The sequence below is a fragment of the Staurois parvus genome, unplaced genomic scaffold (genome assembly GCF_062004578.1).
Source record: "Staurois parvus isolate SC_StPar_1 unplaced genomic scaffold, SC_StPar_1.0 ptg000357l, whole genome shotgun sequence".
Taxonomy (NCBI): Eukaryota; Metazoa; Chordata; class Amphibia; order Anura; family Ranidae; genus Staurois; species Staurois parvus.
In genome coordinates this window covers 3,149,269-3,163,237 of record NW_028318153.1, presented here as the reverse complement: position 1 = coordinate 3,163,237, position 13,969 = coordinate 3,149,269, and the positions used below count along the sequence as shown (strand labels likewise).

Below are 13,969 nucleotides of genomic sequence, written 5' to 3'. Positions count from 1 at the left end.
CTTCCTAAAACATGTCAGGCAATATTTGTAATCCATAAATGATCTCACAGATACATTAGAGACAGACATTGGTCCATCAATATTGATCTATATATATGATGTATATGTGAGTTATGGTCAAATATGAATTTATTGTATGTTGTGAATACCAATGTACTCATTATTCTCAGTTTTTTTTTTTTGGAGCGTCATATATTGTGTATATATGTATGTGTATATATATGTGTGTGTGTATATATATATATATATATATATATATATATATATATATATATATATATATATACACATATGTGTGTGTATATATGTGTGTGTGTGTGTGTATATGTATATATGTGTGTGTGTCTCTTCTTTTGGAATGTTTACAATATATGACATTCGAGGATGGTGGCATTTAAAATAATGATCAATCTTTTACTTCTCAATCAGCATTAAAATTTTATATTCGTGTTACAGACAAAGACACTTGAGGCCATTGTGATGGGAGCTTCCAGGCCAGCGGATGGTCAGTCTCCTCTTTCTACCCATAACAAAATGAAAAGACGCCTGTCAGAAATGGGCACCCCGGGCAAGATGGACACGGCAGCCGTACATGATGACTCTGAAGAGGAGGGCACTTGCCAAGTGCAGTAATCTTACGGCACCATTCAAGTTTTATCTTTCCTTTTGTGGAGTTACATTTCTTTATTTTGTTTGCATCATATGTTCAACAAATGCCAACACTATGACGTTGCTGTGCCAGGGCACCGCGGGCAGTCTGACCAAGAATCCAGTTTGGATGGACCTTTTTGTTACTTTAAAAAGAAAAAAAAAAGGAATACACATGTGACTGTACGGGCCGAGCCCAGAAGCATGTCTGTAAAAAGTGAAGATATTTCTTTTATGTATTTTTTATTTATCCAATGCTTCCTTGTTTTAACACTTACAGACTTAATCAGAAAAGCAATGATTGTGCGCAAATTGCATTTTATAAGCAGTCAATATGATGAGTTTCCTGTGGTCAGATTAGTGATGAAATCATGAATTTGTTACAGTACTCACATTACTCATACTCTTAAAGGCTAAGTTCACCTAATCAAACAAAATAATAAGTTAACATATTTTTGCAGGTAAAAAAAGTGTATTTATTTTTTTCACTAGAGCCTGCAGAGCATTGCACCTGTGATCAGTGGATCGTGGGTGTAATGTCAGACTCCTACACACCGTGCCAAGAACTCTTTGCCTGTACCTCTGTACAGGCAGACAGAGCATGCTCGCAGTTCATCGATAGGTTCATCTGCCGCGTTGTGGATGGGACCTTTTTGTTGTAGTTTATTCATTCAAGATTCCTGTGAATGAATAATGTCTGTGTGTGGGTGTAGCCCTGTACAGCTGTGCCATTTTCAAAGTGTGACAGCGGGTTTGGTGAGCAGAACCCTTGTCTACTGTCGCAGAGTGCTCTGGGGGCGAGAGGAGGGTTTGGTGAGCAGAACCCTTGTCCACCCTCGCAGAGTGCTCTGGGGGCAAGAGGAGGGTTCGGTGAGCAGAACCCTTGTCCACCCTCGCAGAGTGCTCTGGGGGCGAGAGGAGGGTTCGGTGAGCAGAACCCTTGTCCACCGTCGCAGAGTGCTCTGGGGGCGAGAGGAGGGTTCGGTGAGCAGAACCCTTGTCCACCGTCGCAGAGTGCTCTGGGGGCGAGAGGAGGGTTCAGTGAGCAGAACCCTTGTCCACTGTCGCAGAGTGCTCTGGGGGCGAGAGGAGGGTTCGGTGAGCAGAACCCTTGTCCACTGTTGCAGAGTGCTCTGGGGGCGAGAGGAGGGTTCAGTGAGCAGAACCCTTGTCCACCCTCGCAGAGTGCTCTGGGGGCGAGAGGCTGGTTCAGTGAGCAGAACACTTGTCCACTGTGGCAGAGTGCTCTGGGGGCGAGAGGCTGGTTCGGTAAGCAGAACACTTGTCCACTGTGGCAGAGTGCTCTGGGGGCGAGAGGAGGGTTCGGTAAGCAGAACACTTGTCCACTGTGGCAGAGTGCTCTGGGGGCGAGAGGCTGGTTTGGTAAGCAGAACACTTGTCCACTGTGGCAGAGTGCTCTGGGGGCGAGAGGAGGGTTCGGTAAGCAGAACCCTTGTCCACTGTGGCAGAGTGCTCTGGGGGCGAGAGGAGGGTTCGGTAAGCAGAACCCTTGTCCACTGTGGCAGAGTGCTCTGGGGGCAAGAGGAGGGTTTGGTGAGCAGAACCCTTGTCCACTGTCGCAGAGTGCTCTGGGGGCGAGAGGAGGGTTCGGTGAGCAGAACCCTTGTCCACTGTCGCAGAGTGCTCTGGGGGCGAGAGGAGTGTGCATTGGAGCATGTTACATGTTATACCCTAAATATGGGTGTAACATGCTCCTAAGCACTGCTCAACACACTGCTGTGACTTCTTGCGACGCAAAGTCACAAGGCTAGAAAAAAACACATTCATTTCAGCAGGTGCCTTCTTAATTGCTGCAGCTCAAGTCGCAGTGAGAAAAAGCAGTTCCTGCACTACCTTTCTGTGTCTTTGGTTCGACATGCGTGCCGTAGACTGCAGTGTTAAAAATCACAAACGTTGAAAGGTAGTGCTATCTTTGTCTTATCTTTGTGACTGCCTGCTACTTCAGGGTTTTTTCCTCAGGCAAAGTCGCATTCAGGTCACAAGCCTCATGGTGAGCATATCCTTTAATTGAGGGCCACTCCTTGCAGATTCTCTACACCTAGAAATGGCATGTATTTTATGTATGTACCACCACACGCAGGTGAAATCTGGCACTGGAGTCACCTGGGACATGAACCTTTCCTTAGAGAAATACAAGGACTGCCATTGACGACCTCCTGAAAGTACTGCCGGCCATACTGACACTCTGGCTTCAAATGAGTCGTTAAATGAGGAAGTCCTAGAAAGGTCTGATGTCATCCGCGTACTTATTCTGGATTAGTGACTCAACGTCCGAGGCTCAGGATGACAGCCAGGCAACTAGGCATTACAGAGGCAATGGTAGCCTGCATGTTTCTTTTAGGAAATGTTTCCTTTAACATAACCTAGGAGGACAAAGGGATTGGAGCAGTCACTACTTGTTTTTGAATCTGAGGGCTCTCATCATGCTCGGCTTTGCTTCCCTACCTTGTAAGTCATTGACTTGGAACAATCATGCTGCCAGTGAAATCTGGTCCGTCATGCTGCATGTTTGCTTCACTATCACTAGTAGAAGTAAGTTACATGCAGCTTTCTGCTCTGTATGCCATGCACAGGCTCCTGACCTGCACTAATTATCTTTTAACTGCTATAATAATCATTTTTTTGGTGCTGTATTTTATATTTGTGCAGCCTCATGCACACTGGATGTTTTTCAGCAGCTGCTAGGAGCTTCTGGTTTTGTTTTTATGTTTTTTTTCTGCCTCTAAATGCCCCTACATGTTAACCTATATGTCCATGCATACATTGGATTTTGGAGGCAGAAAAAAACCACTGCAAGCTCATCCAGGAGCAGCAGCATTTTGGTAAAAAAAAATGCTTGTCACACATAAACGCACATTAATGTGATGCGTGAGCGTTAATTTATGTCAATGACCAGAATACGTTTATTTTAATATTCTGGCCAATTAAATGAATTAACGTCTAAACATGTTTACAAGCGTCAAGCAGTTTTTATGCCAAAACACCGCTGCCAGGAGGAAAGACACCTAGGAGAGAGCCAAAAACATCTAGTGTGCATGAGGCCTTGGCTGTAAAATCTGTAGCATTTGTAAATATTTTATTGTATATATTTACTTTGTATATACCATGGCTTTTATATGGCTTTTAGAACTGCAGGAACAGCAGAAAATATATTCTGAGTGCATGAAATGATGATCATAAACCTTCACAAACTCAGTTGCTGGAGTGTACGTTGTCTGTTTTTTTCCCTTTAGGCTAGGTTCGCACCTATGCAGGTTGCGGTTGATGCGTTTTTGTGGTGCGGTTTGTGTTTTTATTATGGTTTGCACTTCGCATTTTGGGATCTGTTAATGTTGTAGGGGGAGGTGTCTGTCATGCAGTTAATGCACCAAAAACACAAGTACATGCGTTTTTCATGCGTTGTTTGATGCATTTACATTGAGTTTTTGGTTCAATAGACTTAAATCTGTTGCAGCAAAAAAATCCCTGACCCTTTCCAAAAAACGCAGCGATTGAAACCGCACAGATGTGAACGTGACCAATAGGAAATGATAAATGGACTGTAGTGCATTTCTGCAAATCTGAAAACGCACTGCAAAATGTATAGGTGTGAACCTAGCCTTCTTCATTTTGAAAGGCATTAAAAGAATCCATTATCTCTTTATAAACATTTTTAACACAGTGTGGACTATGCTGTTTACTCTGAACATATGCAAATGACACAGCATATGGGGCCTGACACTCAGTATGATGGGCAGAGAATGGTGTCAGATATGAAGTCAGTTTGTTTTTTATGCCCTTAAGGCTCCATTCACACTTTAGCGACTTGTCATACGACTTGGACATAAGTCACAGTCCATTCTTTTCAATGGCACCCATTTTGGATCTTTGCAACTTAGTCACAGCCAGGGGCGGACTGACCACTAGGGCACTGCCTGAGGGCCCAGGGTCAGTAGAGGGCCCCATGAGATGCCCCTGGTACCTTTTCATAGGCTTTTTTGGGTGTGGTTTTGAGTGTGGGTGAGGACACAGGAGCCCCATGATCCCCTATTGCCCAGGGGTCCAATGAGTTGTCAGTCCGCCCCTGGTCACAGTGATTTTTGAAAAGGTATCTGCAGTAGTTTTGATGTGACTTAGGTCCAGAGAGTGTAAAGTCGGATACAAAGTCACACTGGAAATCACACGAGTTTGGAGTTGCACAAGTGTAAATAGAGCCTGATGTGATTGTAAATACTACATTTTTATTTTTTAAACATCACAAACAGGTTTATACTTACCATCTCTGTACATTGGAATTGCACAGAGCAGCCCTGAATTTCCTCTTATGGGGTATCTCGCCGGTGCTCCTTGCTCCTCTTCTGTGAGTGCCCCCATAGCAAGCCACCTGCTATGGGGGAACTTGTGTAGACTCACTCCCGTGCCCTGCTTCCTGTGTCTATAGACACAGTCAGCACTGCTTGGCCCCGCTCCCTCTTCACTGCCTTTTGAGTGCCATTGGCTCCTACTGCCTCAGCATAGCCTGTCAGACCAGGAGAGAGCCGCTGCAGACGTTCACAGCACTGGATTTGAATGAGAGCTCAGGTAAATACAAGTGGGGTGAGGGGGCATACTACTACCTAAATACATTTAAGGAAAAAAATGTTTAGGATTTATAACCACTTAAATATGTTCCCCCTCCATGTTTGGTACTAGTTAGTATACACTCCCAGCTTCCTTATGCTACTTGGTTTATTTTCTACTACAGAGACAGGGTTAGGAATGGTGTTGTCTTCATATACTTCAGAATACTTCAAAAACATTCCCTGTAATTGCACTTTTCTGAAGTAAAATTGTGTTGAGATTCATTTTCTGTGTCTACTTGAAGAATTGAGCTACCTGTAGATTTTGCCAAGCCAGCAAGAGGCCAAGCTGTTTCTACAGACTGGGTCTAAGGAGGTATCTCAGTGAATATAATGGACATGGATACCTAGAAATAGAACAGCTGAAATAAAATCATAAGAAAATGTAATCATATTTGTTTTTATTTGAAAACAAATCCTAAATACATCCGCTAGCTTTAGGTAGTGAGAGTTTTCTGTCACGTTTGTGCAATCAAAGCATGGAAATCCATTTATGGACAATGTAACCTGCATGTCATCTGACACATCAAGTCGATTTCTCCACTTTAATTTAAGATTCATTAATTCAGAGAATCCACTTACAATTTTTTTTTTTCATTCAGAGATCCTATACCTAATATACATCCTATGCCCCTATCATTTGGTTCGCATCCCCCCTCCCCTTCAAGGGGTAAAGATACCTCTGATTAAGAATTCTTGAATTAGATGCTTTCGGTAGATAAATAACAGTTTTCATGTGAAAAAGTAATTGCATGCTGGTGTGATATAGATGGACATGAGTTGTGAGAATATGAATACATCTAAAAACTCATACATCTTAGTGAGCTGACCCAAAGTTTCAGATTTTAGGCTGCACTTCTTATCAGAGAATTTCTATGTATATAAGAGCTGAGAGACTGTTCCTTGCAGAGGAACATTTCCGGAACCGTACAGCATCCCAATGTAGCTGATGGAAAAATCTAACTTTTCCGCCTGTTGTAACTCTTCTTTCAGGTCTTGCACTAAAATCTTCTTTGTCATCTGCAAGGGAAGAGTGATAAAGGAAATGGTTATCTTGTCTAATGGGAAGTAAACAAATGCAAAAAGGATAACTGAAGTTAGTATGTGCACTTGATATAGAATGTATAAGGTCAAATTTTATATCTAGTTGTACCTTTTTTTTTTTTTTTTTTAATGTATATTTACAACATGAAAAAAAATAAATTTCAGGCCTTGTGCACACTGGACATATTCCTTACTCCTAGAAGCCTCCTCCAGGCAGCAGCATTTTCTCCAAAAAATGCCTGACGCTTGTAAAAGTGTCTAATGCGTTTACCCGTGTCAAACGTTTGGGCGTTAATTCATTTGATTGGCCAGAATAAGTCATTTATTATGGGCATTAAAATAAATTAACTACTTGCCCTCTGGAAGATTTACCCCTCTTCATGACCAGGCAATTTTTTGCTATTCGGCACTGTGCTACGTAATTTCACGGTCATGCAATACTGTACCCAAACAAAATTTATATAATTTTTTTCACACAGAGCTTTCTTTTGGTGGTATTTGATCACCACTGGGTTTTTTCATTTATTATATATATATATATATATATAGTAATGGCGGCAATCAGCGACTTAAAGCAGGACTCTGATAGTACGGTGGCGTTTCTGACACTAGCTGACACTGACATCACCAGTGACACTAACACACAGTGATCAGTGCTAATCAAATGCATTGATACAGTACTAATGACACTGGGCAGGAAGGCGTTAACATCTGGGGCGATCAAAGGGTTAATGGTGTGCCTAACATGTGTAATGTGTGCAATATGTGCTGTTTTACTAAGGGATGTGACTGTTTTTGTCTCCCTGCTTTGCAGGCACATCCCCGCTGTCAGAGAGATGTTTACCAACACAGATCTCTCTCCTGTCACTTGCTCTGATGATCGCCGGGTACTGACCATGAATCATTGGCTGGAACCCACTGACCCAGCATGTAAAAGAGCCAGTTACAGCACAGGTAGGCCCTACATTGCACCCGAGAATACTTTGGTAGTCTTCAGATTTCATAATGCCATGCACATGGTCAATACATCCAGTGCCTGAAGCAGCAAAGCATCCCCAAAACATCAGTGAACCTTCACCATGTTTGACTTTAGGGACTGTATTCTTTTCTTTAAAGGTCTCACTTCTTTTTCTCATAACAGCAGAATTTTGGGCTTTATCAAAAAGTTGTAATTTTGTTTAGTCTGTCCACAGCACATTCTCCCAAAAGGATTTTGGCTTCCTTGGGAAAGTTTTGGCAAACTCCAATCTGGCTTTATGTTCCTGTGACAGCAGTGAGGTCCTCCTGGGTCTCCTACCATAGTGTCCCTTTTCATTCAGGTGGCGACGTATAGTGCGAGCTGACACAGTTGTACCCTTTGCCTGAAGGTCAACTTGAATTTTTTCTGGAAATTGATCAAAGCTCTTTAGCCACCATTCAAACAATCCTTCGTTGCAATCTCTGATCAATTTTTCTCTTTCGTCCACATCCAGGGAGTTTAGCTACAGTGCCATAGGCTGTACATTTCTTGACAATGTTCCGCACAGTGGACACAGGAACATTAAGAACTCTGTTGATGGACTTGTAACCTTGAGATTGTCCATGCTTTTCCACAATTTTTGTTCTCCAATCCTCAGACAGTTCTTTTACTGCTCTTTCTCTTCTCCATGTGGCACATTTTCACCATTATAACTGGTTGCTGGTGTGATTTCTATATTGTCAGCACTAGGGATGCAACGATACTGTTTTGTTATCAGTGAGTACAAGTACTGATAGTTTCAGACAAGTATTTGCCGATACAGAGTACCGATACTTTGTGGTGCGATTTGCGTTAATGGATGCAAATTGTACCGCAAAGAATAGCATGCGATGTGAACAGGAATGCAATTCCTGTCCAAATCGCATGCTGTTTCCCCACTACTCCTGTGTGAACCCAGGATTGTCATAGTCTGAGTTCACACAGGAGCTGTGTGGGAAACCTCCCTGCAGGCATCCCATGCTGATTGTCGGGTAGTAGAGGAGAGAAATCCCTGCCTCAAGCAATGACAGTTCGGGCTAGATGGCATCTGATTTCAAAACTCCTCCGCTTTCTCTCCTCTCCTACCACTGACACTAGGCATAGGATGCCTGCAGGCAGGTGTCCCGCACCGCTCTTGTGTGAACTCGGGCTATGACAAGCCTGGGTTCACACCGAAGCAGTGGGGAAACCACATGCGATTTGGACAAGAATCGCATTCCTGTTCAAATCGCATGCTAATCTTTGCAGTGCAATTTGCATCTATTAGCGCAAATCACACCACAAAGTATCGGTAAATTATCGGTAGTATTTTCACCAGTACGAGTACGCATGACAATACTCGGTATCAGCGCTTCCCTCGTCAGCACCTGTTAGTTGATACAGGGGAGTTTAATTACAAATTACTGGAGCATCACAAACTTTGAATGCAATTAATTATTTCAATGTTGAGAAGGTGCCAATAATATTGTCTGGTCAATTTTTGGAGTTTTGCGTGGAATGCGTCAGATTTGGTTTTTTGTTTCTCCACTTTTTTGTGTCATACCAATACAAACAAAAGAAATAAACATGAGAATGCCTAAACAATTTTCTGCAACAATATTCTGGGCGAAGTGGTACATTATCTAAAAGAATAGCAGGTGTACCAATCTCTTTTGGCCATGACTGTAAATACATGATTCGGCGCAGTTGGCCCGCATTGTAGCAGTAAAGCTACAGTGTGCAGTCGGCAAGTGGTTAATGCTCAAGCACTAAACGTGCATAAAATTAACATGCTTTTACCCAAACTTGCCCAAACTTTGCTGCTCTGGATGCACTGGCAGCGGGGTTTTTTTCCCCTGCCTCTAAACTCTCCTGCCACTAAGCACCTCTAAAAGGTCATGTGTGAATGGACACATAGGCTAACATGCAGGAGAGTTTAGAGGCAAAAAAAAATAAACCACCAGACGCCCCTAGAAGCAGCTGTAAAAAAAAAAAATCCAGTGTGCATGAGGCCTCAAGATGAAGTTGCACATTCACGACTCTTCAGAAATGTTACAGGATGTGAAGCCAGCATATGTCACATGTAGCTAAGTGACAGTCCTTTTAGCATGTGAGCTGATTATGTATAGGGTGCTGAGAAAAGGCTGCGAGAAAACGTGGTGCCATTGTATAGACTTGTGATACTTAATCCAGGCATGTAATAAGATACAAAAGTAAAGATGGGGATGAGCGAGTTGGGGGAGGTAATGAGGATACCTGTAGCCCACAAGGGCATCCCACATGTAGTTGATGTCCCCAAAAGAAGGTAGAAGCAAATTCTTATCCCTAGGGGTCCAGTTTGTCAAATGTGTCCATTCTTTCCAGAAGCTTTGCGGTCATATTTTTATAGATTAGGGTCCTCTTGATACAGCTTTTGACTTTGTGGAAATTTAGTTGATGTCCAGGATTTCAGTATTGGCCTTTTTTCCCCCAGTGAACTGCACTTTTGAAAAGTGAACTGCTTCGCTGCAATACTCCTATTCTTCCATTTCCAGGTTGAATGATGCCCAGGGTCATTCAACCCACTTTTTGTGAGTCCAGAGTGTCAAAGAGCTAGCTCCTGGTAGCTGGCATCAAGATCAATTTACAATCCCCCACCACCTGAGGAATCCCTTGACCAGACTGAAGAAGACGAATGCAAAAAGGTAGGTATAAAGATACTTAAATGAATGCTAAAGGTGAAGATATAAACACAAATTGTGCTTTAATTTATTCTGTTCAGGACAGAAAAGTCCTATTTCTTTATAATTAGGGATAAGAAGAAATCTCCATATGATCATTTCATATTTACAGCATGCAATTCGCCAGTTGTCAAGCTCTAGGCAAAAGCAGCAACCTGGGTGGAAGGTTGTCCATTGGACAATGAGTCAAAGGAAATCTGTTTAATGGCGTCCCAGACAGTAAAAGCTGACAAGGGTTTAATCCTCCCCACATCATCCAAAACTGATAAACATTTTTGGACATAGATGTAATCTGGAAACTTGTGACTGGACAATGAAATATTAGGCAAACCAGTGAGCTAATTTGTATATCACTTTGCTGTCTCCCTCTATCAGAATGTTCCTTGTCCTGCAGCACAACTGGTTGGCTTTGTGCTCCCACCCCAAATCTGAGCTCTGCTGTACAGTGATTACAAGAGGCTGATACCAAGTCAAATTCAGGTACTTAGGCAAACTATAGATGATGTTTTTTCCCCCATCGCCTTTCAGGACAGCACTTGGAGAGAGCACAGCTCTACCCAGTCATAGGACTGCTGCACTAAAACGTCTGCTTCTTGTACCATGCCCTCAGTTATGGTGTTTCCTCTGTCATAGTGGAAGCACTGCAGGAACCTGGATTATGAGGGGGCTGCGATCTCTCTGGGGGGGCAGTCCTTACCCTGTGTTTGGTGTGTGTGGACCAGCCCAGCTCCTTCCTCTGGTTGTTGAGGGGGGGGGGGTTCTGGCACCTGTCCCCTTCCAGGTCAGTGGAGCAATGGCCAGCCAGGGGGTCCTTGCCATGTCAGCAGTGCTTGTTTGGGAGTGGGTTTCCCATTGTCCGTGTCATAAGAAGCCATGGGTTGGCTTCCTGCAGTGTGTTACAGGTCCAGGCCGGCGGGTGACACCGGAGCTAGTAGGCTGAGCTTCCAGTGGGGGCATGGCAACAGTGGTTCTGGCTGCTGGAAGGAAGGGGAAGAGGCAGGTTGGCAGGAGCTTCTGGTTCCGAGTCACCAATGTTTTGGAGGCTGGCGGGAACTTCAAAGCTGCGCACTCTGCAGAATGGAGGAGGCAGAGGGCCCTGCAGCAGCAGAAGCAGGTGCATCATGCACCAACCTAGCCCAGGTAAGGAGGGCTCACGCGTTCTCCCTCTACAAAGCCGCCTACCTCGCCTACACCACCTCCCTCCACGCCGCCAAGCAAGCCTATTTCATAACCCTTATCAACACCCTCTCCACCTGTCCTCGTCGGCTCTTCTCCACTTTCAAATCCCTGCTCTCCCCCCCACCCCCACCCAGCACTTCACTCACCGCCCACGAGATTGCCAATCACTTCCAAAACAAGATTGATGCAATCCATAAGGACATTGTCAACTCACAATCCACCTCTCCACCCAGCCTCCCGCCCTCCTTTAACCTCTCAATCGTCCCTTCCCCCGACCTCACAGCCGCACTACCCTCCATTATACCTAATGCCCCGCACATCATCACCTCCCCAACACTCCGCTCCTTCAGCCCAACTACCCCCGAGGAGGTCTCTAAGGTCTTCACTGTAGCCCGCCTCATCACCTGCCCCCTGGACCCAATCCCCTCACAGCTCCTCCAGTCACCCCCCCCCCTCCATCATTTGCTCCCTCACCCACATCTTTAATCTCTCCCTCTCCACTGGCACCTTCCCCTCCCCTCTAAAGCATGCACACACCACCCCCATACTCAAAAAACCCTCCCTTGACCCCACTAACCTTAACAACCTTAGACCCATCTCCTTGTTGCCCTTCACTTCCAAGCTCCTTGAGCGCCTGGCCTACAATCGCCTAAGTGCCCACCTCACTGATAACAACCTCCTTGACCCCCTACAGTCTGGCTTCCGTCCCCTGCACTCCACCGAAACCGCCGTACTTAAAATCACCAACGACCTGCTAACCGCCAAAGCCAATGGCCACTATTCTAGCCTCCTGCTCCTCGACCTCTCCGCGGCCTTCGACACTGTTGACCACCCTCTCCTCCTTGCCAAACTGCACTCCCTTGGCATCAAGGACGCTGCTCTCTCCTGGTTCTCCTCCTACCTTTCCCAACGCTCCTTCAGCGTCACCTAGACACTGCCACCCCCCCTCCCTCCCCCTCTCTGTTGGGGTCCCCCAAGGCTCTGTACTCGGGCCCCTCTTCTTCTCCATCTATACCTCCTCCCTTGGCAAACGTATTCACTCCCACGGCTTCAACTACCACCTCTATGCCGACGACACCCAAATTTACCTCTCCACCCCCCACCTCACCCCCTCATTCTCTGCCCGCATTGCCCACCTCCTAAACGACATATCAGACTGGATGTCGCTCCACTTCCTCAAACTTAACCTATCCAAAACCGAGCTCTTGGTCTCTCCCCCCCCGTGCCCCCCCCATCTTCTCCATCACTACTAACAATGCCACCATCTCTCCCACCCCACACGCCAAAGTCCTGGGTGTCACCCTGGACTCCCACCTCTCCTTCGTACCCCACATCCAACTGCTATCTAGATCTTGCAGGCTCCACCACCGCAACAGCTCCAAGATACGCACATTCCTCACCCAGACACCACCAAACAACTCGTACACTCCCTCATCATCTCACGCCTGGACTATTGCAATTCCCTTCTCACTGGCCTACCCAAACGAACGCTATCCCCACTCCAGTCGATCCTAAACTCAGCGGCTAGACTCATCCACCTCACCAACCGCTCCACATCCGCCTCCTCCCTCTGCCAATCCCTTCATTGGCTCCCGATTGCCCAACGCATTAAATTAAAACTGCTAACTCTGACCTACAAAGCCATTCACAATGCCGCCCCAATCTACATAACTGACCTGATACCCAAATACTACCCTACCCGTGCCCTCTGCTCCTCACAGGACCTCCTACTCTCTAGCTCCCTGGTCTCCTCCTTCCACGCTCGATTGCAGGATTTCTCCAGGATTTCCCCCATCCTCTGAAACTCCCTACCCCAATCCATCAGACTGTCGCCTATCCTCACTTTCAGGCGACAGTCCCAACCTCACCTAACACCCGGCCTCACCTAACAACTAACCTCCTCCACTCCTCCCGCCACTCATTCCCCCACAGCCATCTCCTCCTGTGCCACCTTCTCTCCTAGATTGTAAGCTCAAAAGAGCAGGGCCCTCGAACCCCTCGTGTATTGTATTGTTACTGTCTTGTCTCATGTTCTGTCCCCCTTGCTACTGTACAGCGCTGAGAATACCCATTTGCGCTATATAAATACTGTATAATAATAATAATGTGGTGCCTTCAATCTTTAGTGCTATTTGGTGGGTTTTTTTTTTATGGTTGTGTATTTTGTATGCCTTCCCTGCCCTGTCCTTTACTGCCCACCTCAGGCCAAGTGGGAATCGGCATTCAGAAGGAAGAGCGAAAGAACATCCTTCTCTCCCTCAAAGATTCAGATGAAGAGGAGGGTGAGGAGCAGGTTGCAAGATCGTCCAAATTTAAGCTATTGTTGGAGAAGGTGGAAGATTTTCTGAAAGCAATATACACCACGCTGGAAATCCAGGAAGAAAAAGTCCAGCTGTCAGTTCATGACAAAATGTACCAAGGCCTGGAGCAGGCTAAACATATACAGTCAGGTCCATAAATATTGGGACATCGACACAATTCTAACATTTTTGGCTCTATACACCACCACAATGGATTTGAAATGAAACGAACAAGATGTGGTTTAACTGCAGACTGTCAGCTTTAATTTGAGGGTATTTACCGTATTTTTCGCTTAATAAGACGCACTTTTTTCCCCCAAAAAAAGGGGGGAAAATATCAGTGCATCTTATGGAGCGGCCGGTCCGGTATTTCCATCGCCGCTGTGTCAGAATACGCGGCCGGCCGCTCAGCTCTGCAGTGGGACCTTATGGAGATGACTGCTGACCTTTGGGGAGGTGGGGAGCGGGTACCTGAATTTGACA

At 45.4% G+C, this 13,969-nt stretch overlaps 2 protein-coding genes across 2 annotated transcripts in view; one reads left to right on the top strand and one right to left on the bottom strand.

Moving 5' to 3' along the window:
* CENPF (centromere protein F) overlaps window positions 1-3,864 on the top strand; it is a 65,416-nt gene extending 61,552 nt beyond the window's left edge. The window contains exon 20 of the mRNA XM_089684815.1: window positions 457-3,864. Within this exon, the coding sequence (XP_089540941.1) occupies window positions 457-633 (177 nt within the window). The 3' untranslated portion in view covers window positions 634-3,864. The remainder of the gene's footprint in view (window positions 1-456) is intronic.
* Window positions 3,865-5,651: 1,787 nt separating this feature from the next.
* LOC149456567 (spermatogenesis-associated protein 7 homolog) overlaps window positions 5,652-13,969 on the bottom strand; it is a 215,475-nt gene continuing 207,157 nt past the window's right edge. Inside the window, exon 10 of the mRNA XM_089684816.1 lies at window positions 5,652-6,287. Within this exon, the coding sequence (XP_089540942.1) occupies window positions 6,141-6,287 (147 nt within the window). The 3' untranslated portion in view covers window positions 5,652-6,140. The remainder of the gene's footprint in view (window positions 6,288-13,969) is intronic.